General features: G+C 35.5%; 2 protein-coding genes across 2 annotated transcripts in view; both read right to left on the bottom strand.

Annotated features, from left to right (window-relative positions):
* Positions 1-2,055, bottom strand: part of LOC128558298 (uncharacterized) — a 52,920-nt gene extending 50,865 nt beyond the window's left edge. Inside the window, exon 1 of the mRNA XM_053547221.1 lies at positions 1,981-2,055. Coding sequence (XP_053403196.1) covers positions 1,981-2,055 — 75 coding nt within the window. The remainder of the gene's footprint in view (positions 1-1,980) is intronic.
* Positions 2,056-17,035: 14,980 nt separating this feature from the next.
* LOC123555365 (type-2 ice-structuring protein-like) lies at positions 17,036-21,136 on the bottom strand. Its single transcript, XM_053549032.1, has 4 exons — positions 20,772-21,136; positions 20,162-20,241; positions 18,358-18,448; positions 17,036-17,827 (listed from the first exon to the last, which is right to left on the bottom strand). The coding sequence occupies exons 1-4, from the start codon at positions 21,085-21,087 to the stop codon at positions 17,628-17,630; spliced, it is 687 nt and encodes a 228-aa protein (XP_053405007.1). The 5' UTR covers positions 21,088-21,136; the 3' UTR covers positions 17,036-17,627.
* Positions 21,137-21,579: the final 443 nt, after the last annotated feature.

Genomic DNA, 21,579 nt, shown 5'->3' with positions numbered 1-21,579 from the left:
CCTGTTACTAGTGTTATTCGTGTCAGCTCCTCTTACTGGTGTTATTCGCGTTAGCTCTTGTTATTGGTGTTATTCGCGTCAGCTCTTGTTACTGGTGTTATTCGCGTCAGCTCTTGTTACTGGTGTTATATGCGTTAGCTCTTGTTACTGGGTTATTCGCGTCAGCTCTTGTTACTGGTACTTTTCGCGTCAGCTCTTGTTACTGATGTTATTCGCGTCAGCTCTTGTTACTGGTGTTATTCGCGTCAGCTCCTGTTACTGGTGTTATTCGCGTCAGCTCCTATTACTGGTGTTATTCGCGTCAGCTCCTGTTACTTGTGTTACTCGCGTCAGCTCCTGTTACTGGTGTTATTCGCTCTTGTTACTGGTGTTATTCGCGTCAGCTCTTGTTACTGGTGTTATTTGCGTCAGCTCTTGTTACTTGTGTTATTTTTGTCAGCTCTTGTTACTGGTGTTATTCGCGACAGCTCTTGTTACTGGTGTTATTCGCGTCAGCTCTTGTTACTGGTGTTATTCGCGTCAGCTCTTATTATTGTTGTTATTCGCGTCAGCTCCTGTTACTGTGTTATTCGCGTCAGCTCCTGTTACTAGTGTTATTCGCGTCCTTATGGTGTTATTCGCGTCAGCTCTTGTTACTGGTGTTATTCGCTCAGCTCTTACGTTTAATGCGTCCTGTACGGTTATTTTGTCACTCTGTTATGTGTTATTCGCGTCAGCTCTTGTTACTGTGTTATTCGCGTCAGCTCTTTTTACGGGTGTTATATGCGTTAGCTCTTGTTACTGGTGTTATTTTTGTCAGCTCTTGTTACTGGTGTTATTCGCGTCAGCTCTTGTTACTGATGTTATTCGCGTCAGCTCCTATTACTGGTGTTATTCGCGTCAGCTCCTGTTACTTGTGTTACTCGCGTCAGCTCCTGTTACTGGTGTTATTCGCTCTTGTTACTGGTGTTATTTTTGTCAGCTCTTGTTACTAGTTTTATTTGCGTCAGCTCTTGTTACTGGTGTTAGTTTTGTCAGCTCTTGTTACTGGTGTTATTCGCGTCAGCTCTTGTTACTGGTGTTATTCGCGTCAGCTCTTGTTACTGGTGTTATTCGCGTCAGCTCTTATTATTGTTGTTATTCGCGTCAGCTCTTGTTACTGGTGTTATTCGCGTCAGTAGTTAACATTTATGTCAGTAAGAAATTACAAACGTTAGCACTACGTAGTAGCATTTAACGTGCGATAAAATTCTAACGGCATACTGCAGAAAGTGTTATTATTGTCATTATTTCACTTCATGATAATTTCATATTATAATTTTGCGTTACTTTTATGTTAATTTGTGACTGTATTTGAATGATTGTTGTTTTTTAGTCCGTTTACGAGACAAATGCTATTTTAGCGGGTTTCATAACAGGAAATAATGATACTACAGTATTATGTCTGGATCAAACATCAAAGAAAATATATATTAGGCATTAACAGCCAACAATCGCAGTAATTAATTTACGGTAGAACAAAGAGGCTAAACCTGTGTAATTGTATAGACAAATGCATTTTGTAAAATATATCAGCAAATTATAATGTAGGTTAATTTAGTTATCAATTCTAATGGCTAAATATGGCAATTTATAAGGCATCGAAATAATATTTGCAGTAATTCTGGTTTTTTGTGTGTACAAAAAAAAAAAAATAATATTTTTTGGATATTGAATTTGTATAATGAGAAATGTAATACTAAAGTCAAGGATAAAATAGCGATCATTAGAAGTAAGAAGTAGAGTCATTATTTGCTTATTGTCAATGACCAGGTGACTAGACAACTACTTAAAAAAAATCATGCGGAAACATAAGAGGTTGAAAAGAAATGTAACGAACGTTATTTTTTGTAACCGATTTAATGAACAAATATATCAAGCATTCATTAGCCGTGAATAGTAAACATTGGCAATATTGACTTAGTCGGTTGTTGACGTCTAGACTTATTTATATAGGCCTACCTTCTTCATGTGACAGTATTCTATTACCAAAGCTAGAATTCGAATGGCAAGAGATCCGAAGTCCATCAACGACATTAACCCCTAGCCCGAGGATATATTACGTTTAGTTTGTCTGCCGTGGGAAATTACATCTCTTGCTACATTCAGTGTCATCTATTCAAATATCACACTGTGGATATTAATTTTAGTGGAGGACTAATGTTCTTGGATTTCGTGACTGAGCCAATTCCAAAGAAACGCTAAATCATTTGTAATTTATTTTTTAAAAGTTGAAAGTCAGGATTTCAATTACTCATGAATTACCGGTTTTAGTCAAACACACAAAATACTGTTTCCACGAAATAAAGTGGTATATGTGCATCTCGAAAATTTACGACCAGGCCCAAGAAATGAATGCAGGTTAGAGTGAATATTCAGTGCTTGTTGGAAACAATAGTCTCAGCTACAAAAATACAGAAAAGCTTTTTTAATTTTACGTATTGGTTAAGTTATAGTACTTGAAAATATTTATTTTCAATAGTATTCATATATCACAATCAAAGATTAAAATTTTTGAAACATTTGTGCAGAAAAACCTCAACATTTAAAAATCCTTAAATAAAAAATATTTGATGCATATATATGATATTATACCTTGTAAATTACGAACAAGCCAATCAACATCACTGACAGAATACTTGCCGAATACCGAAAATCTAGATGTATAGAAAAAACTTTTTTTCAATTCTACAGAAACTTGTCCTTTACTATATGATTATGATGAACTTTATAAATACAACGATACAATATCCAAGCAATAGCTCCGCAAAACGGGGCAATAAGCGTCCGAAGAGTTCTAGATCAGAAGAGGAGGAAGTAAAATTTAAAGAACTTTTTGGGTGGAAGTTGTAGGGGACGCTTAGACTGGCATCAGTCATTACAATCATAAAATGTAATGCACTTGGCCATAAAATTAATCCTCATTGATACCACTTTCTGAAAAAAATTCACAATATCTCTTTCCTCTGTTGAAATGAGCCTAGAGAGAAAATATTTTTTTCTGAGAAAATATCAGTGTCAGTATGAAGAAATTAATATTATTACAGATTATTTGATCTCAAAAGACTTTGTAAGTCAAGGGGACGCTGTGTGGCAGCACTGACGATTCTAAGGCATAAGCAGCTAAAAGTGAATGCTTTTCCTTAGGGTAGGGGACGGTGAGGAGGCAGAGGGTTGAAGAGGTTCATGTGCCAGCTCCTTTTGTGACCTTGACCTTTGAACTTCACTGCACACTGTCTGATCGCCATTTACCTTCATGCCAAGTTTAAAGACAATGTCTTGAGTACCGAGTTATACTCAGGAAACGAAATATGACAGACGGACAGACAAAGGGACGGACAGACGCACGCGCCATAACATGAAACGCCCATTTTTAAAATGGGCGTGTAAAAATTTGACTTACTATGTAATGTATAGGCTGAAGTACGGGATTGATATTTAAAGAACATGCTATAAAGATAGGGGATTTTAAAACATTTTATTTGATCCCGTTTCACGAATTTACCATGGGTGAAACATGCTGAAGACAAATTACCTTTGGAAAATAATTTATAATTTTGGTAGGACTTACTCCGTTTCCTTTTGTGCATCCAATAAATAAAAGACCACTTTTATGTTATAAAGGATAAAAACTGTGTTCACGTACATTTCATCACTGAAAATGTCAAAGTTTTTCATTTGTTTCAGATAATTGTAGAATGTTCAATAAAACAGATATTTTAATTATTAAAACGTTTAGTTCAACACTTCGCCTAAAAATACATGAAAACTCTTACATGTATCTTTTATTCCCGTCGGAACGAGCTAAACAATATCATAGTTGGGCGAAAATATTCATAATTAGTTTTGTATGAACATGTTTGAGAATAAAAAAAAAAAAGAAGTAGAGGGATTATCTGCTGTCCAGGATCGCTACGGCTGATTGTAAATAGTAACTGAGTTCTATAACCGCTTCGGTTGATTATTAAGAGTTACCGTTTTCATATTAGAAACAAGACCACAATTATTTTTACTATATGTTCTATATAAAGACTGGACACTATTGCAATTTTGCATGCATTCCAAACCCACTAAAAGTACCTGACTTTAAGGTAGTTCTGCACGTTTGATAAACCGGAAGTAATGGCTTAACGTCATTTATCCGGAAAACGTAGAATAAAGACTGGATTCGGCGTACGGAAATGAAAATCATTTTATGAATTAATGGCAACCCGTGAGTAATTTTTTACAATGGCACTGTTTCTATCTTTCTTAAGTTAAAAAATAATATTAAAACACCTGACACGTTAAATAATTCAAAATAATGTCTTAAAATTACCTTGAAACGTGCAGTTCACTTTAATTATGGTCAAATATCTCAAAAATATGCAGATGAACCTATATATTTTTTCACCACATTATAGACCATAAGATTATTTACGACTGTGAGAAGTTTCATTAAAATCTACATTGTAGAAAAATTTCTATAAGCGAAAATGTTATAAAAGTTGTGATTTTCCCATAGACTCCCATTATGAAAAATTGCGTCAGGTCCATTTTTTTTCCAAATCAGTCTAGCAAAAAATCAAGCACACGACCCTATCTATTTTAATTGCTGAATTTTCAAAGTACATTCTGAAGTTTTGAAAAATCAGGGTCTATATCCTGTGTCTAATATCATAATTTTAACATTATTCCTCCGTGACAATCTCTAAAAATAGACTGGCGCTTGTCTCTATGAAATGGGATTAGACAAAAAAGGGGAAATATGTATAAATATATTTATTATCAGTCTAGTAGCTAATCTGTGTTGTCAATAGTATAAAATTCGTTTTTATATGTTTTCTTTGAAGGTTAATACATTTATTTTGTCTCAAATAAAACATGTTTCCCAAAAGGGCCACATCTGGGTCCCATATTGTAAGTTGTTGATTATATCAGACCCTTACGTCTCAACGATGTGATATATCAATGTTTTGATTTTAAACTTATATGTGTTGTCAGTAGTATGAACATACTTTTTGTATGCTTTACACGAATTTTGATACATTTCTCTTGTCTCAAAAAATGTGTTTCTCAAAAGGGTCCCATATTGGTCCCATATACTAGTATCCTATCGTGACTGTTAGGGCAGTGTATATGTTTTTTTCTAATTATTTATTGTGTGTTTGTTAAAAGAATTGTAATGTTATGATAATTATACCTTATCTTGTTACTCCATGCACTGAATTTAAACATAAAAAAAGAAACTTTTAAAAAAATTAAATCTCGCGAGATTATTTGAATTAGGCGCAAGTTTAAATGAATTGTTTTTTGGTTTAAAATGTAGGAAACAACTTTGATAGATACTGAACAATGTTTTTCGTGCCGTTTGTGCTATATCAGGGCCAAAGTCTAAAAAGCATTTCTTTATACTTCCATGACATGTTGATATCATTTTAGTGTTCTATAGAAGACTTTCTCTCAGAAGGATACTATCTTTCTAACCTTACACATTTTTCATTTATTTTCTTAGAAACATGAAAAATGCTTGCAAATATATTATGATATTTTGTAAATAGTCATAATTTTTATGGGCATGTGCTCACACTGACATTACTGTTGTATCTACAAAGAATGCGTGCCGAAGTGTCCTGGATAGATCAGAATAATAGTCCATCTTGATTCCGACACAACTACATGAGCAGCTACCAATATTTCAGACTTTGTTGAAGATATCAATTAAAATAAAGACCCAGATAAAGAACGGCCTTTAACGGTCCATACTGTATACGATATAGGACGCTGAAAGGCCCCACATGGGGTATAAGATAGACCCACATTGGTCATGTATAGTACATAACGTATGGGACCCGTGCCAAAATGGTTCGCAAAACCCATCTGGGTCCCATAATTATGGGTAGCCCATATAGGTCCCGTATGGGAGACCATAAAGGTCCCACATGAGCCCAATACATGCTTGTATGATGGGTGGGGCGCAACTCCTATTGAAAAACATTCCTATGAAATTTCATGACTGTCATATTGTCCTTTTTGCGATATGTGTAACACAAATTTTCTCTTTTGCTCTGATGGATAGACGGACAGACAACAGGGGTGGCATAATCAGCCAGGCCTTATAACCGTTATACGCACAAAATACAATCAAATTATGTTGATATGGTCCCTATGGTAAATCTATGTGTGCCAGTATCTTTAGATTTTGAAAAAAGAGAGAGGCAAATGTTATAAATTTTAAGCATATATTTCAAGCTATTTCCTGCATCTAGCGACAGATGACGGCAGATGACGTCTACGTTTAGCAGTATAACTGTATTCACACAATAACAACAAATATGCAGGACAAACTTTTCAAACTTTTATTTTCAACGATACTGAACAAAGTCTATTTCAAAAAGGACATTACGCACAAGTACTAATTATTTATCAATTTAAAGGACATTTTCCTATTTAAATTATGGTAAATACTTTGAATTATTTTTAACCCAAAACTCAGAACACAAGAAATTTCCCAAATATTTATTGACTTTTCAATAACACACATGTACACCTGTTATAAAAGTATGCATAACTGAAGCTATCAGTCAGAGTTTATAAGAGCGTTCTTAGAGATGTAGATCTATGCAATTGCCCTACAATGAAAATTTGATATAATAAAATTTTTCAACAACCAGACCATCACTAAAACATAAATAAGTGTAATAAAACAAAATCAGACATCTCATTTTTTCTAAGAATGAAATGTGTATATCACTAGAGGAATGGTTCAAGAGCATTTAGAACATTATTGATTTGTAAAGTATATTACATGACACCTTAATAAAACAATAAAAGTGTTTATTATACAAGAAATTATATATGTAAATTATACAAGAACGTTCTTAGAGAACGTATTTGCTTTCCCTTTCAGAAGAAACAATTCTTCAAGAACGTTCTTGGAGAAACGAATTATCTGTAAAATATTTCTGCGTACAAAATGTAATTTTCTGTCTTAGAACGTTCTAAGAGAAATATTGCTGGACAGATATTTCATAAAATTCCGGATAATTCTATAAGATTGTAAAAAAGAAGGAAACATCAAAAAGCTATATGCTGTAACATCCGATTTACTGGGAAGGTCAAAGGACAATCCGCTCCCATTACACACAAGTGCAGTATCTTTGGCAAATGACTTTCTACGATACTTTGCTGATAAAATAATCAAGTTGAGAAATGATCTTGACAACATATCAACTGAAACACCCAATGGTAATTCTTCCTATTCAAATCCACCTGTGATTGTGAATACATTTACTGCGTTCAAACCACTTTCCGAAAACGACATCTTGAAACTTATAAATGCATCAAAATCTACAACTTGTTAACTTGATGTGATACCAACTAAGAAATTAAAGGAGCAATTTTCACAACTTGCTCCCGTTGTGACAGAAATTGTAAATCGATCACTGCTATCTGGTGTGTTCCCTAAGGAATGGAAAAGTGCTGTGATAAAACCTTTGTTGAAGAAGAAAGGTCTCGAACTTGAACTGCAAAACTATCGCCCAGTGTCAAATTTAACATTCCTCTCCAAAATTCTTGAAAAAGCTGCACTAAATCAAATCAACAAGCATATTGAAGCTAACAATCTCCTCCCAGCTTATCAAAGTGCCTATAGAAAATATCATGGGGTTGAAACAGCAATGGTCAAAATGTATAATGATCTTTTGAAAACCATAGATGAAAATCAAATAACAATCGTGGTCATGATCGACTTGAGTGCAGCGTTCGATACCATCGATATCCCGATACTGATTCAAATCCTTCTAGATGACTTTGGTATACATAGCACTCCCTTGAAATGGATAGAATCTTATCTCACGAACAGAACAATGAAAGTTTTAGTCGAACAGTCAGCATCTGACACGGAGCCACTGAGGTTTGGTGTCCCGCAGGGTTCTTGTGCCGGACCAGTTATCTTTACCCTGTATATATCGGCTCTCAACCGAGTGGTGCAGAAATATCCAGCTGATCTCTATGGATACGCGGACGGCCACAAGATTGCGTTAAAAATTCAAGCGGGAAATTCTCAAAATGAGACAACTGTTTTTCAACAACTCGACAGTTGTCTCAATGAAATCATAAAATGGATGACAACCTTCAAACTGAAAATGAATCAGTCTAAAACTGAAATTATTATGTATTGAACAGTTAGCGAAATTTAACATCACAAGTGTAAACGTTGGTGGGTGTGACGTAAAATGCGTCGATCATGTCAGAGACCTAGGTGTAACTATGACCAATACACTCAACTTTGACCATCACATTCAGAAAAAGTGTCAGATAGCTCATGTGCAGTTACGAAACCTTAGGGCTATACGGAAACATCTCACACAAAAGTCAACTGAATCATAAGTGCATGGATTGGTTCATTCTCACATTGACTTCTGCAACAGTTTATTTACAGAAATTCCAGCCTACCAAATCAATAAACTACAGCGAATCCAAAATCATGCCGCTAGAGTAGTCAAGAATGCTTCCTATGAAAAACCAAGTACCGAACTTCTGAAAGAATTACACTGGCTTCCAGTTAAGGCTAGAGTCATGTTCAAAGTTTTAGTAATAGTCTTCCGTGTCATCAATGGTACAGCTCCAGTATATCTGAGGGAAATGTTTGTACCTACTCGACAACGATACAGACTTCGCTCACAAAGTGACTAACTTTAACATCCCTAGACGGCGAACAAAATTAGCAGACAGATCTATGGCAGTCGTTGGTCCCAAATGGTGGAACGATCTGCCTAGCTACCTGAAAAACATTCAGTCTGAAGCCAGCTTTAGATCAAAACTGAAAGCACATTTATTTAGGCAGTTTCATGAACAATGAGTGTAGTCTTGTTAAAATACAAAATATCATAAGTGGTGTAAAATAGTATTTATACATGTCCAAATCTTTAAATCTAAGTTCTAGAATCCTGTTCATATTTTGTATGTATATATTTTAAATGTGTGTTATGTAATTGAAAAACGCAATAGAATATTTTATAATTTTGCGCTATATAAATGCCATGTATTTGTATTTATTTAAAATGTTCTTGGAGAAGTCTTCTGTTATCTATATTACATGGTACCAATAAAGAGAAACATAAAAGAAAAATATGTATATAACTATTTGCATTTTCTTTTCGATTAATAAGATCTCAATATAATGTTATTCTTTAGCCCCAACATTTACTACCCTGGCAGTAAATTATGTAGGAGAAGCTTATCAAATAACAACGCTACGCTAGTAGTCTAGACTGTCTGTCTTGCTTTCAATTATTTACATGCAAATATAAACAATGGGCAGTTGGAAAATGAAACTTGACGAACTTATATTTTTTGATGGTTACAAATTAATATTATCCATATTTTTGTGCATCCATATTAAAATCAAATTTAAAAAAATTCCAACTCGAGACTGGCATTCCTGATATTTAAACTTTTAATGTAAATTGAAACCAGTTGAAACTTCAAAATCAAACAGTCATTTAGTTTTTCTGTCATTACTGACAGATCCATTAATTAAAGATAACCTAGCAATAAATGTAAAAATTATGTTCTATTAAAGTTTGGGGATGTAGAGCAAGGTCTTAAAAATATAACTTATCACAGTATGTCTGTAGTTTAGTTCTCTATATCTTGATTTAAAGCCTGTTTAAAATAACATAAATTTCTTAAAATTCTTCTCAGTTTACAAATTTCTGGTGGAGTTTTGCTTATCAGGTTTGTTTACGTTTACATTCTCTATTTCTCTAGGGTTCTCTATGGTTCATGAGCTCCTCCCGGCAAATTCAAATTTTTTGGCTGTTGGTTTAAATTATTGATTGAAACAATACAATTTTTTGTTCTAAAAAATAATTACACCAATTGATAACGAATGTTTCAATGTATATTAATGCAATTTTGTATAACTTTTTATTCAATAGTTGATTCAAAACTTTTAAAAAGAGCTTTCTGATGTAAAGCATGCATAATTTATATAAAAACCTGCCCCAGCGCCATCTTCTGGCTTTTGTAAGACAGTTAACAGCTTTATTTCCTCGCAGGTTTCAGTTTAGTTTCTTTTAGAAATGATGATACATAACATGTAATTTGATTCTATTTAAGTTTTTCTAAAATATTTTTGCTTATAACTATAACGTCATAGATCTCAATATGTAGTCAATCTAACATTATTATTATTATTATTATTATTATTATTATAATCATCAGACTATTATATACACTCTCACTGGCTGTCATTCTAGACAGTGTCTATTTTCAGAATGACAGCCAGTGAGAGTGCATAGGCTATCTATAACTTATCTATAATAAAATGTCTCTTAGGTCTATATGCAGATCTGCTGCATATTTTTTCACGTATGTGTGTAGGCCTACCAAAATAATACATTTTAAATATGAAATTTATTAAAAAAAAAGAACAAGGTTTAGGTTCAGTGTATTTACTTCAAATATACACCAAAATGCGTCATTTAAAAAAAACGGGGGAGGATATCCCCGTACCCACCCACCGGCCCTTGTGGGATAATGGGGTTTTTCTACCAAATAATTTGGGATTAAATTAGGATTAAATACGATTTTCCCTGTTCTAACTAAAATTATTAACATTGTGTATTGTACAAAAGAAAAATATAATTTGTTGTTGTTACCCTATTGACAGGTGAAATATCCCTGGGCCTTTTGTCTATCATAATTAAGTTGTAGATATGTCGGTGATAGGGAATGGACAAAGTTATGACTTCAAGTAATATGTTACCTTGACAGATTAATGTCAGAAAGCGACTAGCTACATGGGCCTGGTATCACGAACCTGTCAGTAGAGTAGCCATTGACATATACCCTAATTAGTTTTCCCTCTATATAAGAAACGTCAAAATGTTTGTAAGTTAGTTAGCCTTAGACTGCCACTGTGGTACTAAATAAAGTATACTTAAAACGTTAAACTTGTGTTGTTACGTGTCACATCTTTTTGTGGAGCCGAGGACCAGGATCAGAACCGAAGTACTTCAGAAGATTGGTGAGTGTTGATTTTATTCCTTTGTACTAAGTATTGTTAAAGATGGCAGATCAAGAAATTGCTCAAATCTTTCAAAATCTAGGGGAACAGTTACGAAATGTCTCTTCAATATTGGGAACACAGGGTACGGCACAGGTTGTACATACTTTTGATGGGGATCCAAAAAAATTTAGATATTGGATGAAAAGCATAGAAAAATACGGGGTTTTGACTAGGCTAGATGGGGAAAAACTAAAGTTAGTTGCGTATCAATCCAGCAGTGGCGCTGTTAGTGATTATATTCAAAGATATCTTCGCGAAAACCCTGGGGAAACATGGGCAGATCTTAAACAAGAATTAACCACCCGTTTTGCAGATATTCAGGATTCACAACATGCTTTTAGTCTCCTTAGAAATATAAAACAATCTCCTGGCGAAAGTGTTCAAATTTTTGCAGAAAGACTTCTCTCGCTGGCCGAAGAAGCATTTACTGATCATCAGGGTGACAATGCTATTTTAGAAAGACAGTTAGTGGGATTTTTTATTGACGGGTTACTACATGATTTTTTAAAAATGAAGGTTTTAAGAGATAACCCAAACACACTTCAGGCTGCTATTAAGGTTGCTATGCAAGAGCAAAATTTAAGGGCAAGATTCGATTTGAGAACAAACACTTACTCTGGAACAAAAGCAGAAACAAATTACGAACCTATGGAGGTTGATCATGTAAGACCGCAAAAGAGTTGTAGATTTTGCAAAAAATCTGGCCATCTTGTAAATGAATGTCGCCTTAGGCAAAAGCAAATAAATTCTATAGCGCGTGAGAAAGAACAAATTGCGAAAGCGAATAGTTTTCAGTCAACAAACTGGAAGTCGCGGGTAGAATGTTGGGGTTGTGGCAAAATAGGACACATACGTAGGGAATGTAGGAATACCAGGAGATACTACTCAAGGCAGCGGGAAAACTAGTTTCCTCCTATTATGATGAAGCCGATAATAGGAGAAAAACATATAGGTCAACATATAACATTGCTATTTGTGGAAATCCAAACTCTTGTTTAATTAAGATAGGAAAAAGAAATTTTAGAAGTCTTATTGATTCAGGAGCTGAGGTCAGCTTAATTAGCAGGAGAACATATATGTCATTGTCAAAGAAACCAAAACTTTTAGATAGGACCGCAAATCTTCAGTCTGTTAGTGGAAGTAGCTTACGTTGTGACGGATCCGTAGTATTAAATTTCAGGATAGGAAATAAAAACAAATCACATTTGTTTTATGTTGTATCAAATATAAATAGGAATGTAATATTAGGTAGAGATTTTCTTTATCAACATAGGGTCCGTCTATATTACGATCTCAAGTGCATTAGAATAAATAACACCTACATCCCCTTAGAAGATGAATCTCATATAGCAAGCATCGTTAGGCTTCAAACTAGCACGGTCTTAAGACCTCAAACAATTAATATAGTTAGGGGACGGCTAAAACAATACAATGGCCTACGGGCGGGAACAGAGTACGAGGTAAAAGAATATCAAAATGCATTTTTTCAATCAGAGCCAGGGCTTAACTTAATAAACTCAGTTGTCAAATTACCACATGAAAGAGTCATACCTGTTCTTATAATGAATAATACTCATAAAACAATCCGATTAAGGAAAAACTGTCCTATTGGTCAAATTGAAAAAATAGATTCGACCGAGATCGCATCGGTTAAACAGGTATCTGGAGATGACGAGTCGCCTGACTCAGAGATCTTATCTGAGATAAACGCACCTACAAATTTTAAAGATCTTGTTACAGACTTGGTAAAGACAAATATTGATTTGTTTGCTAAAAATTACTGCGATTTGTCAACGACTGACACTGTCAAAATGCATATTGATGTAGGCAATCACCCGCCAATTAGAGTAAGGCCATATAAAATACCCTTGAGCCATAAGCAGTATATGGAAACTGCAATTAAAGATATGGCCAAGGCAGGGATTATTGAACGCTCACATAGTCCCTGGAGTTTTCCAGTAGTCATTGTAGACAAAAAGAACGACAATTCCAAGCGCCTATGTATAGACTTTAGGCTTCTTAACAGAGCCACACGAATTACGTCTTATCCTCTACCAAATATTGATGGCATTTTATCCTCTTTAGGAAATAAGTCTTATTTCACCACCCTTGATTTACGCTCGTCATATTTCCAGGTCAAACTTGACGAAGAGTCAAAGAAACTGACAACTTTTAGTGCAGATTACATGGGTTCTTGGAACTTCCGGGTAATGCCTTTCGGGCTCGTCAATGCGCCTGGGATGTTCCAGTCCTTGATGTCTAAAGTTCTTGAAGGCACCGAGGGCTTCGCTATCAGCTACCTTGACGATATATGTGTCTATAGTTCCAGTTTAGAAGAACATCTAAGGCATGTACAAATAATATTTGATAGATTAAGACAACATAAGCTTAAACTCAAAATGAAGAAATGTCAATTTATGCAACCTCAGACAAAATACCTAGGCTTTATCATAGATAGGAAAGGTGTAAGGCCAGACCCTGAAAAAGTTCAGGCTATAAAAGATATACCAGTTCCAAACTGTGTGAAATCCGTGCAATCACTCTTAGGAATGACAGGATTTTACCGTCGATTCTGCAATGGGTATGCTGAAATTGTGGAACCGTTGGTTAATCTTACCAGAAAAAATGTTAAATTTAACTGGACTCCCTCTTGTCAAACTGCATTCGAAAAAATAAAATCTAGCTTGATACAAATACCTTACCTGTCATTCCCGGATCCTAACAAACCATTTTACCTGTACACTGATTGTTCAGATCTTACCCTAGGGGCATGTTTGACACAAAAATGTGATGATAACGAGGTGGGAGATTTTAACGGGGAGAAACCGATATTCTTTCTTTCACACAGATTAAACCCTGCCCAAACAAGATATTCCGTTATAGAGAAGGAATGTTTTGCAATACAGTACTCATTAAATAAGCTTGATTACATAATCCACGGCTGTGATATCACAGTGCGGACAGACCATAAACCATTGGTTTACCTATTAGAATCTAAAATGAAAAATAAAAGAGTACAGATGTGGGCCCTCAGTATCGCAGGCTATAATTGTAAAATAGAATATATACCAGGCAAGAAGAATATTGTAGCAGACTTCTTGAGCCGACCCCCAAAGTCAGATCCACCAGTTTCCGAGGATGGAAATCTGTCAGACACTGAGATCGATATACCTGATAACACCTTTAAAATACGCGAAGAACCCTCTGCTCAGGTTCCAGTTGAAATCAGTGCAATAAATTCAAACCATGTCGACCCAAAACAGGTTATCGATAAACAAAGTCTCCCGCAAGACCTCCCCCTGGACCCTATCCCTGATTTTAACAAATTCAACATGGTTGAAGAGCAAGGAAAAGATTCCGAACTCTCCCAACTGAAGCAAATCAGGCATCAACAACAGAATCGCAAAAATTTTTAGAGTCAGAAAACATACTATATTACTTGTCAAATGCTAATGAAAATCCTACCCTTAGGTTATATGTTCCGGAACACTTACGGAAACTGGTTATCTTTCATTATCACGACAACAATGGTCATGCCGGTAGCCAAAGGCTTTTCTCAACACTAAAACAAAAATATTATTGGCCAAACATGTTTAAACAACTTCATAGCTATGTTGCAAAATGTGTCCTTTGCCAAAGTAGAAACCTGTCAAAAATTAAATCCCCCATAAATCCAGAAACAGACTGTCCGCCTTTTCCATTCTCGGTTATATCACTTGACGTTTGCGGACCCTATCCAAAAACCATGTCGGGAAATAAGTATATAATCTGCTTTATGGATAATTACTCTGGGTTCATAGAAGCTTTTCCTGCACCCGACAAGAGCTCCGATACTTTAATCCACTTGCTACTTAATGAAATATACCCTCGCTACTCTTGTCCCCTGAGAATCATCACTGACAATGGCAGTGAATGTACGAGCTCGGCTTTCGAAGATGTCCTACATGAATTGAACATTGAACATATTAAAACTACTACTTATCACCCGGCCGCAAATGGTATGAATGAAAGGTCAGATGCCACTATAAATAACATCCTTTCCAAACAGGCTCAAGAAAATGTCAAATACTGGGATATGTATCTTAATCTGGCACTGGCTGCAATGCGATTTTCCACTTCTGAAAGTTCCAAAACCACGCCATACATCCTCCTCTTTAACCGTGACCCAATTTTACCCATAGATAACCTATTACGCCCTAGAAGGAAGTACCATGGTGAATGTTTTCATAAGATCATTTTACAGGAACAGCATCGAGCTTTCCTAAACGTCCGCCGCGAACTGAAATTGTCTAAACGTAGACGTGCTAAATATGCAAATAAAAGTGCACAAGATGTCAAATTCAGTATAAACGACCCTGTTTACTACAAAAATTTCCAACGCCAGAACAAACTTGAACCAAAATGGCGTCCCTACTACAGAATAATAGAACAAAAATCCCCCTTAACCTATGTCATAAAAAACCAATTAGATAACACTGTTGTGAAAGTTCATGCCGAACAAATTAGACATGCCAACATTGATGAATGGCCTGTTCCCAAACCAAACTCAGATCGACCCCTAAGAAAAACGAACTATGTTGTCTACCCTGAAGACAGCAGCTCTGATTCAGAGAATAACTCTGCTTCAGCCACCGGGTTACCTCCTATAACAAAACGGGTGCGCATGCACCGGGAAGATTCTGATAGTGAGGATGACATTCCGCTAGCAGAACTACAAAAACATCTTAGGAACAAACAACTCCAGGAACAACAACACCCAGTTAATCACCCACACCTAACTCAATTAAACTCCTCCACAGATTCCGATTCAGATATGCAAACTGCGCCAGAAGATGACGAAGAAAAAATGATCATTGACTACTAAGTTATGATTTTTTTTATATATAGTAAACATTTAGAAATGTTCTCACTGTGAAGTTTACTTTTATTCTTCAGAATATTCAGGATGGCTGTGACAATTTTTGACGAGATCGCCTTTGTCATTTTCACAAGAAACTACCCATTACGGGTCAGGACTGCTCTCTCTATGCTAAGGCGCGTCGCCCTGCAAGGTGTCACTTTGCCAGACTCCATGGCATACGACATCTTGGAGGATGGACTGGCACATGGTCTGGGGAGGTTTATTTGCAGGAACTTCCGCGGGGTTTCTGCTCACCACCTTCTCCGGGCCATGGAGGAGCTTCGGCTGCAGCTCGGATTTTCCGGCTTTGTCAGGGATACGATCCGCCCTGGAAATCGCCGTACCCTACGGGGTATTGCGCAGGACGTCCTTCGTGATTGGCCACACGAAGTCACATCTTATGGGGTTCGGATCGATCCTTTGGCTTTCAGACGTGAATTGCGCCGGCTCCCCGAACTCCTCCGAGCCCCCATCCTCCTGCAGAGAGACCTTGGCCTGTGGGGCTCGACAACGGTCGACCCTGTTCCTTACGTAGAGATGGACCTTGCAGGATTTAATTCCTAAGTATATCATTTGGAAAATTTTTTCTTTCCTATCTCTACCCCTAACAATCACGTTCCTGTTGTTCATCACTATTAACACATTAAGTTACTGTGGGCTGGTTTACATAACACTTACTTGATTGGTTTATTGGTTTACAAGAAATGGGAATTGTATCTTACATGACAACTTACACATCGCTAATCTATTTTTTTTTTTACTTTTTCAGCGACACGCCAAAATCATGATTTTTCCCTTACTTTTCTGCTGCCTAGGGGTCATACAATGTCTAGAACTTTATGAACATGTTGTTTTTAACAAAGTCTCCAAAGTTTCTAATACAAAATCCAGTTGGAATGTCGCGTTGGTTTTAGACCATTCTTCCTTTGAAATATTCTTAGACAAAATACAAAAACAACTTGTTTTGGCTGAAAATGTTACAGCATCAATGCATACCAAATTTTCTACTCAAAATCAAGAGGGACGGTTACATTTTGATGTCCCCGCCATTCCTGTTAAAACGCTAATGCTAACCTATCAACCAAATAGCAGAATGAGATGACAGTTGGGTTTGTCATTCATTCCATTCCTGGAATACAATCTCCGGGAAAAACATATTTATTGTTTAATCATAAACGTATCCTACAAAAAGGTATTAATAACTTTCTAAACATGAATAATTAATGTGAACGTTACTTGAAGCAAAGTTAATTCCTTCTAACACCGTGTTCGTAAACAGTCAAACATTTTGTTCACATTTTTGAAACAGTCAAAACATTTCACGAACAGTAAGTTCAACATCCTGTAACAGTAAGTTCAACATCCTGTAAGTATCATTTCATCTCTGCAAACATCCATTCCACAGACAACAAGATTATGACAAACTGTCATGTCACTACACATGCAATCTTTGTTAAACATATGACATATAAGATTGAAACATAGTGTAAATTAAGGGTACCATTAATATTGCAACATGCTCTTAGTTCATACATCGTCATAAAAGCATAAATACAACAGATGTCCTTGTCATTCCTGTATAATATTTTAAAGTAATCTATGGTCGGAAAACCGCAACAGGTCACTTTCACAATATCTCCGACATTTGAAGCATTATATCAAAGAAATTTCACACACAACACGATGTGATTCCGAGCATGGTACATCATACCAAACTGGAAGCAATATTTCATTGGCCTCACAGCCGTCATTTTCCATACAAAGTCCATTGTCGAGTTGAACTGATTCCCAGATCGTGAAATTCTGTTCGTTACCATGTACCTCAGCCCATATTGTTAGGTTAGTCGATGTCACTGTAATAAAACAGGAAAGGAAGAAAAAATAAACAATCAATAATATAACAAATTGCCTTAAAGACAGCAAAAAGGTAAGTAAGATCTGATGACCCCCCACTTTCCACACATTTCTGAAGTAAATGAGGACATTTAAAATTAACTTGCATTTAATATGACATTCGCATCGATTATTATATATAATAATAAAATTTTTTGGTTTAAATTGTAAAACATAAACTAGTTTTGGAATCTTTGGTGGGGGCATTTTGTTATGTAAGTCCTATATATCCTTCAGCCGACTTGTTACAAAACTTACAATAGCCATTTTTATAAATTATCATCATCATCATCATCATCATCATCATCAGGAGCAGCATCATCATCTTTAGTTATCGCCACACTCCAGAAGAGCATACTATCGATTATCTTGTGATTCTTACCGCCAGCATTTAACATAGCCACTGCTTATACAGTCAACTGACAAACATATAGGAAGTTGGGTTAATATCTACCATTAATATTATGTAGCCAACCTTTATAATACTTACGTAACTGTTGCTGCAGCCAACTTATCACGTAACCGTTCTCATCAGAGCTTTCAATGGTAACAATATTTCCATTTAAAGTCCCGCAGTGCGTCTGTAAAATAAAGTACTATGTATCATTTCAATAAGGCTAATATCATTTTACGAAGAACGTAGTTTTAACAAGTATTTTTTAACAAGTTTATTTCATATATCCATTAGGTCATAGACCCATGTGGCAATTTTAGTATATACAAATAATGCGAATAATATGAACGTACGAAATACAATATGATCTTTTCTGTTTTGGTGGAAGATAGACATTTTGTTCATCAAGAGAGCGGCATACATAATAATTTTGATAGTGGCGCAGCGTGCTGAAGAGAAGACATGAGTTTTATATTTCACCGAAACAAACTAAATACAGTCAGAACTCGGTACTTTGTACTTCAAGGGACAAGGGACCGAACACCTTGGCTGTATTTGGTTTTAGTGAAAGGTGAAAATCGCGTCTTTCAGTGAGCATTGTACAGAGTTTCTTATCTTTGTTTGTGTAGGGGGATAGTAGTGATGGAAATGTAATAAAACAACAATTCCAACACGCCCCGATTTGTTTTCCTATTAAACAAAGAAGGCTGAAAACTGTGGGTTATTATTCAATAATTCATTATTGCGCATTATTTCATTGTTGAAAATCGCGTCTTTCAGTGAGCATTGTACAGAGTTTCTTATCTTTGTTTGTGTAGGGGGATAGTAGTGATGGAAATGTAATAAAACAACAATTCCAACACGCCCCGATTTGTTTTCCTATTAAACAAAGAAGGCTGAAAACTGTGGGTTATTATTCAATAATTCATTTCCTGATGTCACAATTATTACGTCATGGCGTTAGACGGCATAGCGGCGTGCTGGAAAAGAAATCAACATAAATCAGGCAAATATTTGATGGATGTCGGCAAGGATGTACATAATAATCCTTGATAACGTGATAGAATCGAAATAACATAATCTCAAACAGTGATTTTCGCGTGAATTAAATCATTGCATGTCGTTTGGATGCGTATTATTATAATACTTAGGCTGCGCCTTCGTGATATAATTCCTTCGCATTTACACTCCAAACAATGATTTTATTCAATGACAAATCACTGTTTGGGATATATTATTTTTAAGTACATATTTGGAAGAGGAAACAAAAGCATAAACAAAATCAAATTCCCGAACTGGGCGTGAAGAGGGTGTGTTGTGTGCGTGCCTGCGTGCGTGCGTGCGTTGTTATGAAGACGTGGTGAAATAAAGAAGCTTGTCATTAAAATTCAATCTGAACGTAAACGTACAATAATCTTCATTATCATTCGAAAAATCGAGGGAAAAGGAAATTGGGAAAACATTATAAATAAACAAGTTGTATCGGTCTTATGATATAAAAATAAGTCAGTGGGGCAACCCCTCGTGAAGTTATTCCACGAGATGTATAACCTTTTCATCGTGTAACACGCTTCTGCTAGAACATTTCTGTAACATGTTTTCTTAATAAAAATGTTTTTCTATTGTCGCTTACGGACACACTACATGGGTAAATGTTTTCTGAAGCACTCTTTTAAAACTGTACGCCTCCAGACTTAAGTTACTAGTAGTTTGTAAGAAATTTAGAAGGAATTTCTTTTAAATTGGTAAGTAATTGCAGTTGGAAGAAATTTCAAAGTTATTTTATTTATAATTACGCTCTTACAGTCAATAAAGTGTTTTGCAAATAAAGCGGTAGTCACGCTGTTGAAATTCTATGCACACATACCTGTGAGAACTTTAACTCTGCAATTATACGCACCTTTGCATCATCCATTGTCATCCGAGTGTCCGTGTATGTGTAACAAGAAGTGTTGAACTGACCATGTGTACTTGGGCATTCTGCAGATAAAACATATCTCATACAACATATACATTGTAATAATAATTGTAAAGCAATCAATACAACGCTTTCTTGTACTTTTATCATATAGCTGTTTTAGGGTTTTGGTATTTGGATTGCAAATAATATTTACTTTAACAATTTGTACACAATGTTATTCTGATGTTGCCTAAAGATAAATTCTTTTCATACTACTACATACTGCTTACCCTATGCCACGAAGGATTAATTTGATCATAATACGTTATTTTGACTGAGTTTTTAATCAGTATGTTAGAGGACCGTATGTTAGTCTTCATAAGGCCAAATATGTTTTACTCGTTGAATATTTAATAATATCAATATTATTAAAACTTTAAATTTAGTTGGTTTCTTAAATAGTAAAATAATAACAGTAATCAATAAACATTAAATGTAAAGTGAACAAATCGCAGTAACTATCAGAAAAAGTTCTTTCGCCGACTTCAACGGAATAATTGCCATTGTTGAAACAATACTTCTGTAATACGCAATTGATAAAACGACTTACGTAATCTTGCTTCATAATGAATAGATCCGGCCTTTACAAGAAGGGAATTTCTGATATGTAAGGAGAAACAACCGAGGCACCAATCAGAATCAGGAAAATAGAAGACACGGGCACATCTATGAGCTGCACACGCTGAGAGGCACATTCTTCCGTTTTTTATATTATCAAACGATGCTGCAATATCTCCATACTCACACATATATCCATCATACTGTGTATTTTTTACAAACAATAAACTCTTTTCCATCGAAAATGCAGCGAAAATTGTCAGAGTGTAAAGCGAAATCACTTGGAATATATTGCGGACAAAATACATCTTAACAGTTGATAGTCTTCCCTACGACTTCGCCCCGCTACAAGTTTAATACGACTTCGCCCAGTGCTACAATAGATCTGTCTGTCTGTTACAACCGCGTGGATACTGTACGTCGAAAATAACATTTTTTCATCTAAGGCTTTAAAGGCGTACGCTAGAATTCCCTGTATATGAGATGGGCGAAAATTTTTCCAATAACAGAATTTCTTTAAACTTTGGATATTGAAGGACAATCATCTAAGAAACAAAAAAAATGCAATAAAAATCATAGGTCACCGGATTCGAAAAAGAGTTATCTGCCCTTGAAAACGTCATTTTTGGGGGAAATGCCGATTTCAAGGGCAGATAACTCTTTGATACCGGTGACCTATGATTTTTATCGCATTTTTTTGTTCCTTAGATGATTGTCCTTCAATATCCAAAGTTTGAAGAAATTTTGTTATTGGGAAAACTTTCGCACCAAATTCTAGCATACGTCCTTAATCACAGGGG

Source organism: Mercenaria mercenaria, chromosome 7, assembly GCF_021730395.1.
Source record: "Mercenaria mercenaria strain notata chromosome 7, MADL_Memer_1, whole genome shotgun sequence".
NCBI lineage: Eukaryota > Metazoa > Mollusca > Bivalvia > Venerida > Veneridae > Mercenaria > Mercenaria mercenaria.
The sequence above is the reverse complement of the archived record's forward strand: the minus strand, read 5'-3'. Positions and strand labels throughout refer to the sequence as shown.

What these genes read in the sequence shown, in the direction of transcription:
- LOC123555365 (XM_053549032.1), bottom strand. Translation starts at nt 21,087, where the DNA reads ATGTATTTTGTCCGCAATATATTCCAAGTGATTTCGCTTTACACTCTG. An exon ending in TGACAATGGATGATGCAAAG is followed by an intron (nt 18,449 to 20,161) that starts GTGCGTATAATT and finishes TTTATTTTACAG; the next exon opens with ACGCACTGCGGGACTTTAAA. An exon ending in TTGGCTGCAGCAACAGTTAC is followed by an intron (nt 17,828 to 18,357) that starts GTAAGTATTATA and finishes GTTTTATTACAG; the next exon opens with TGACATCGACTAACCTAACA.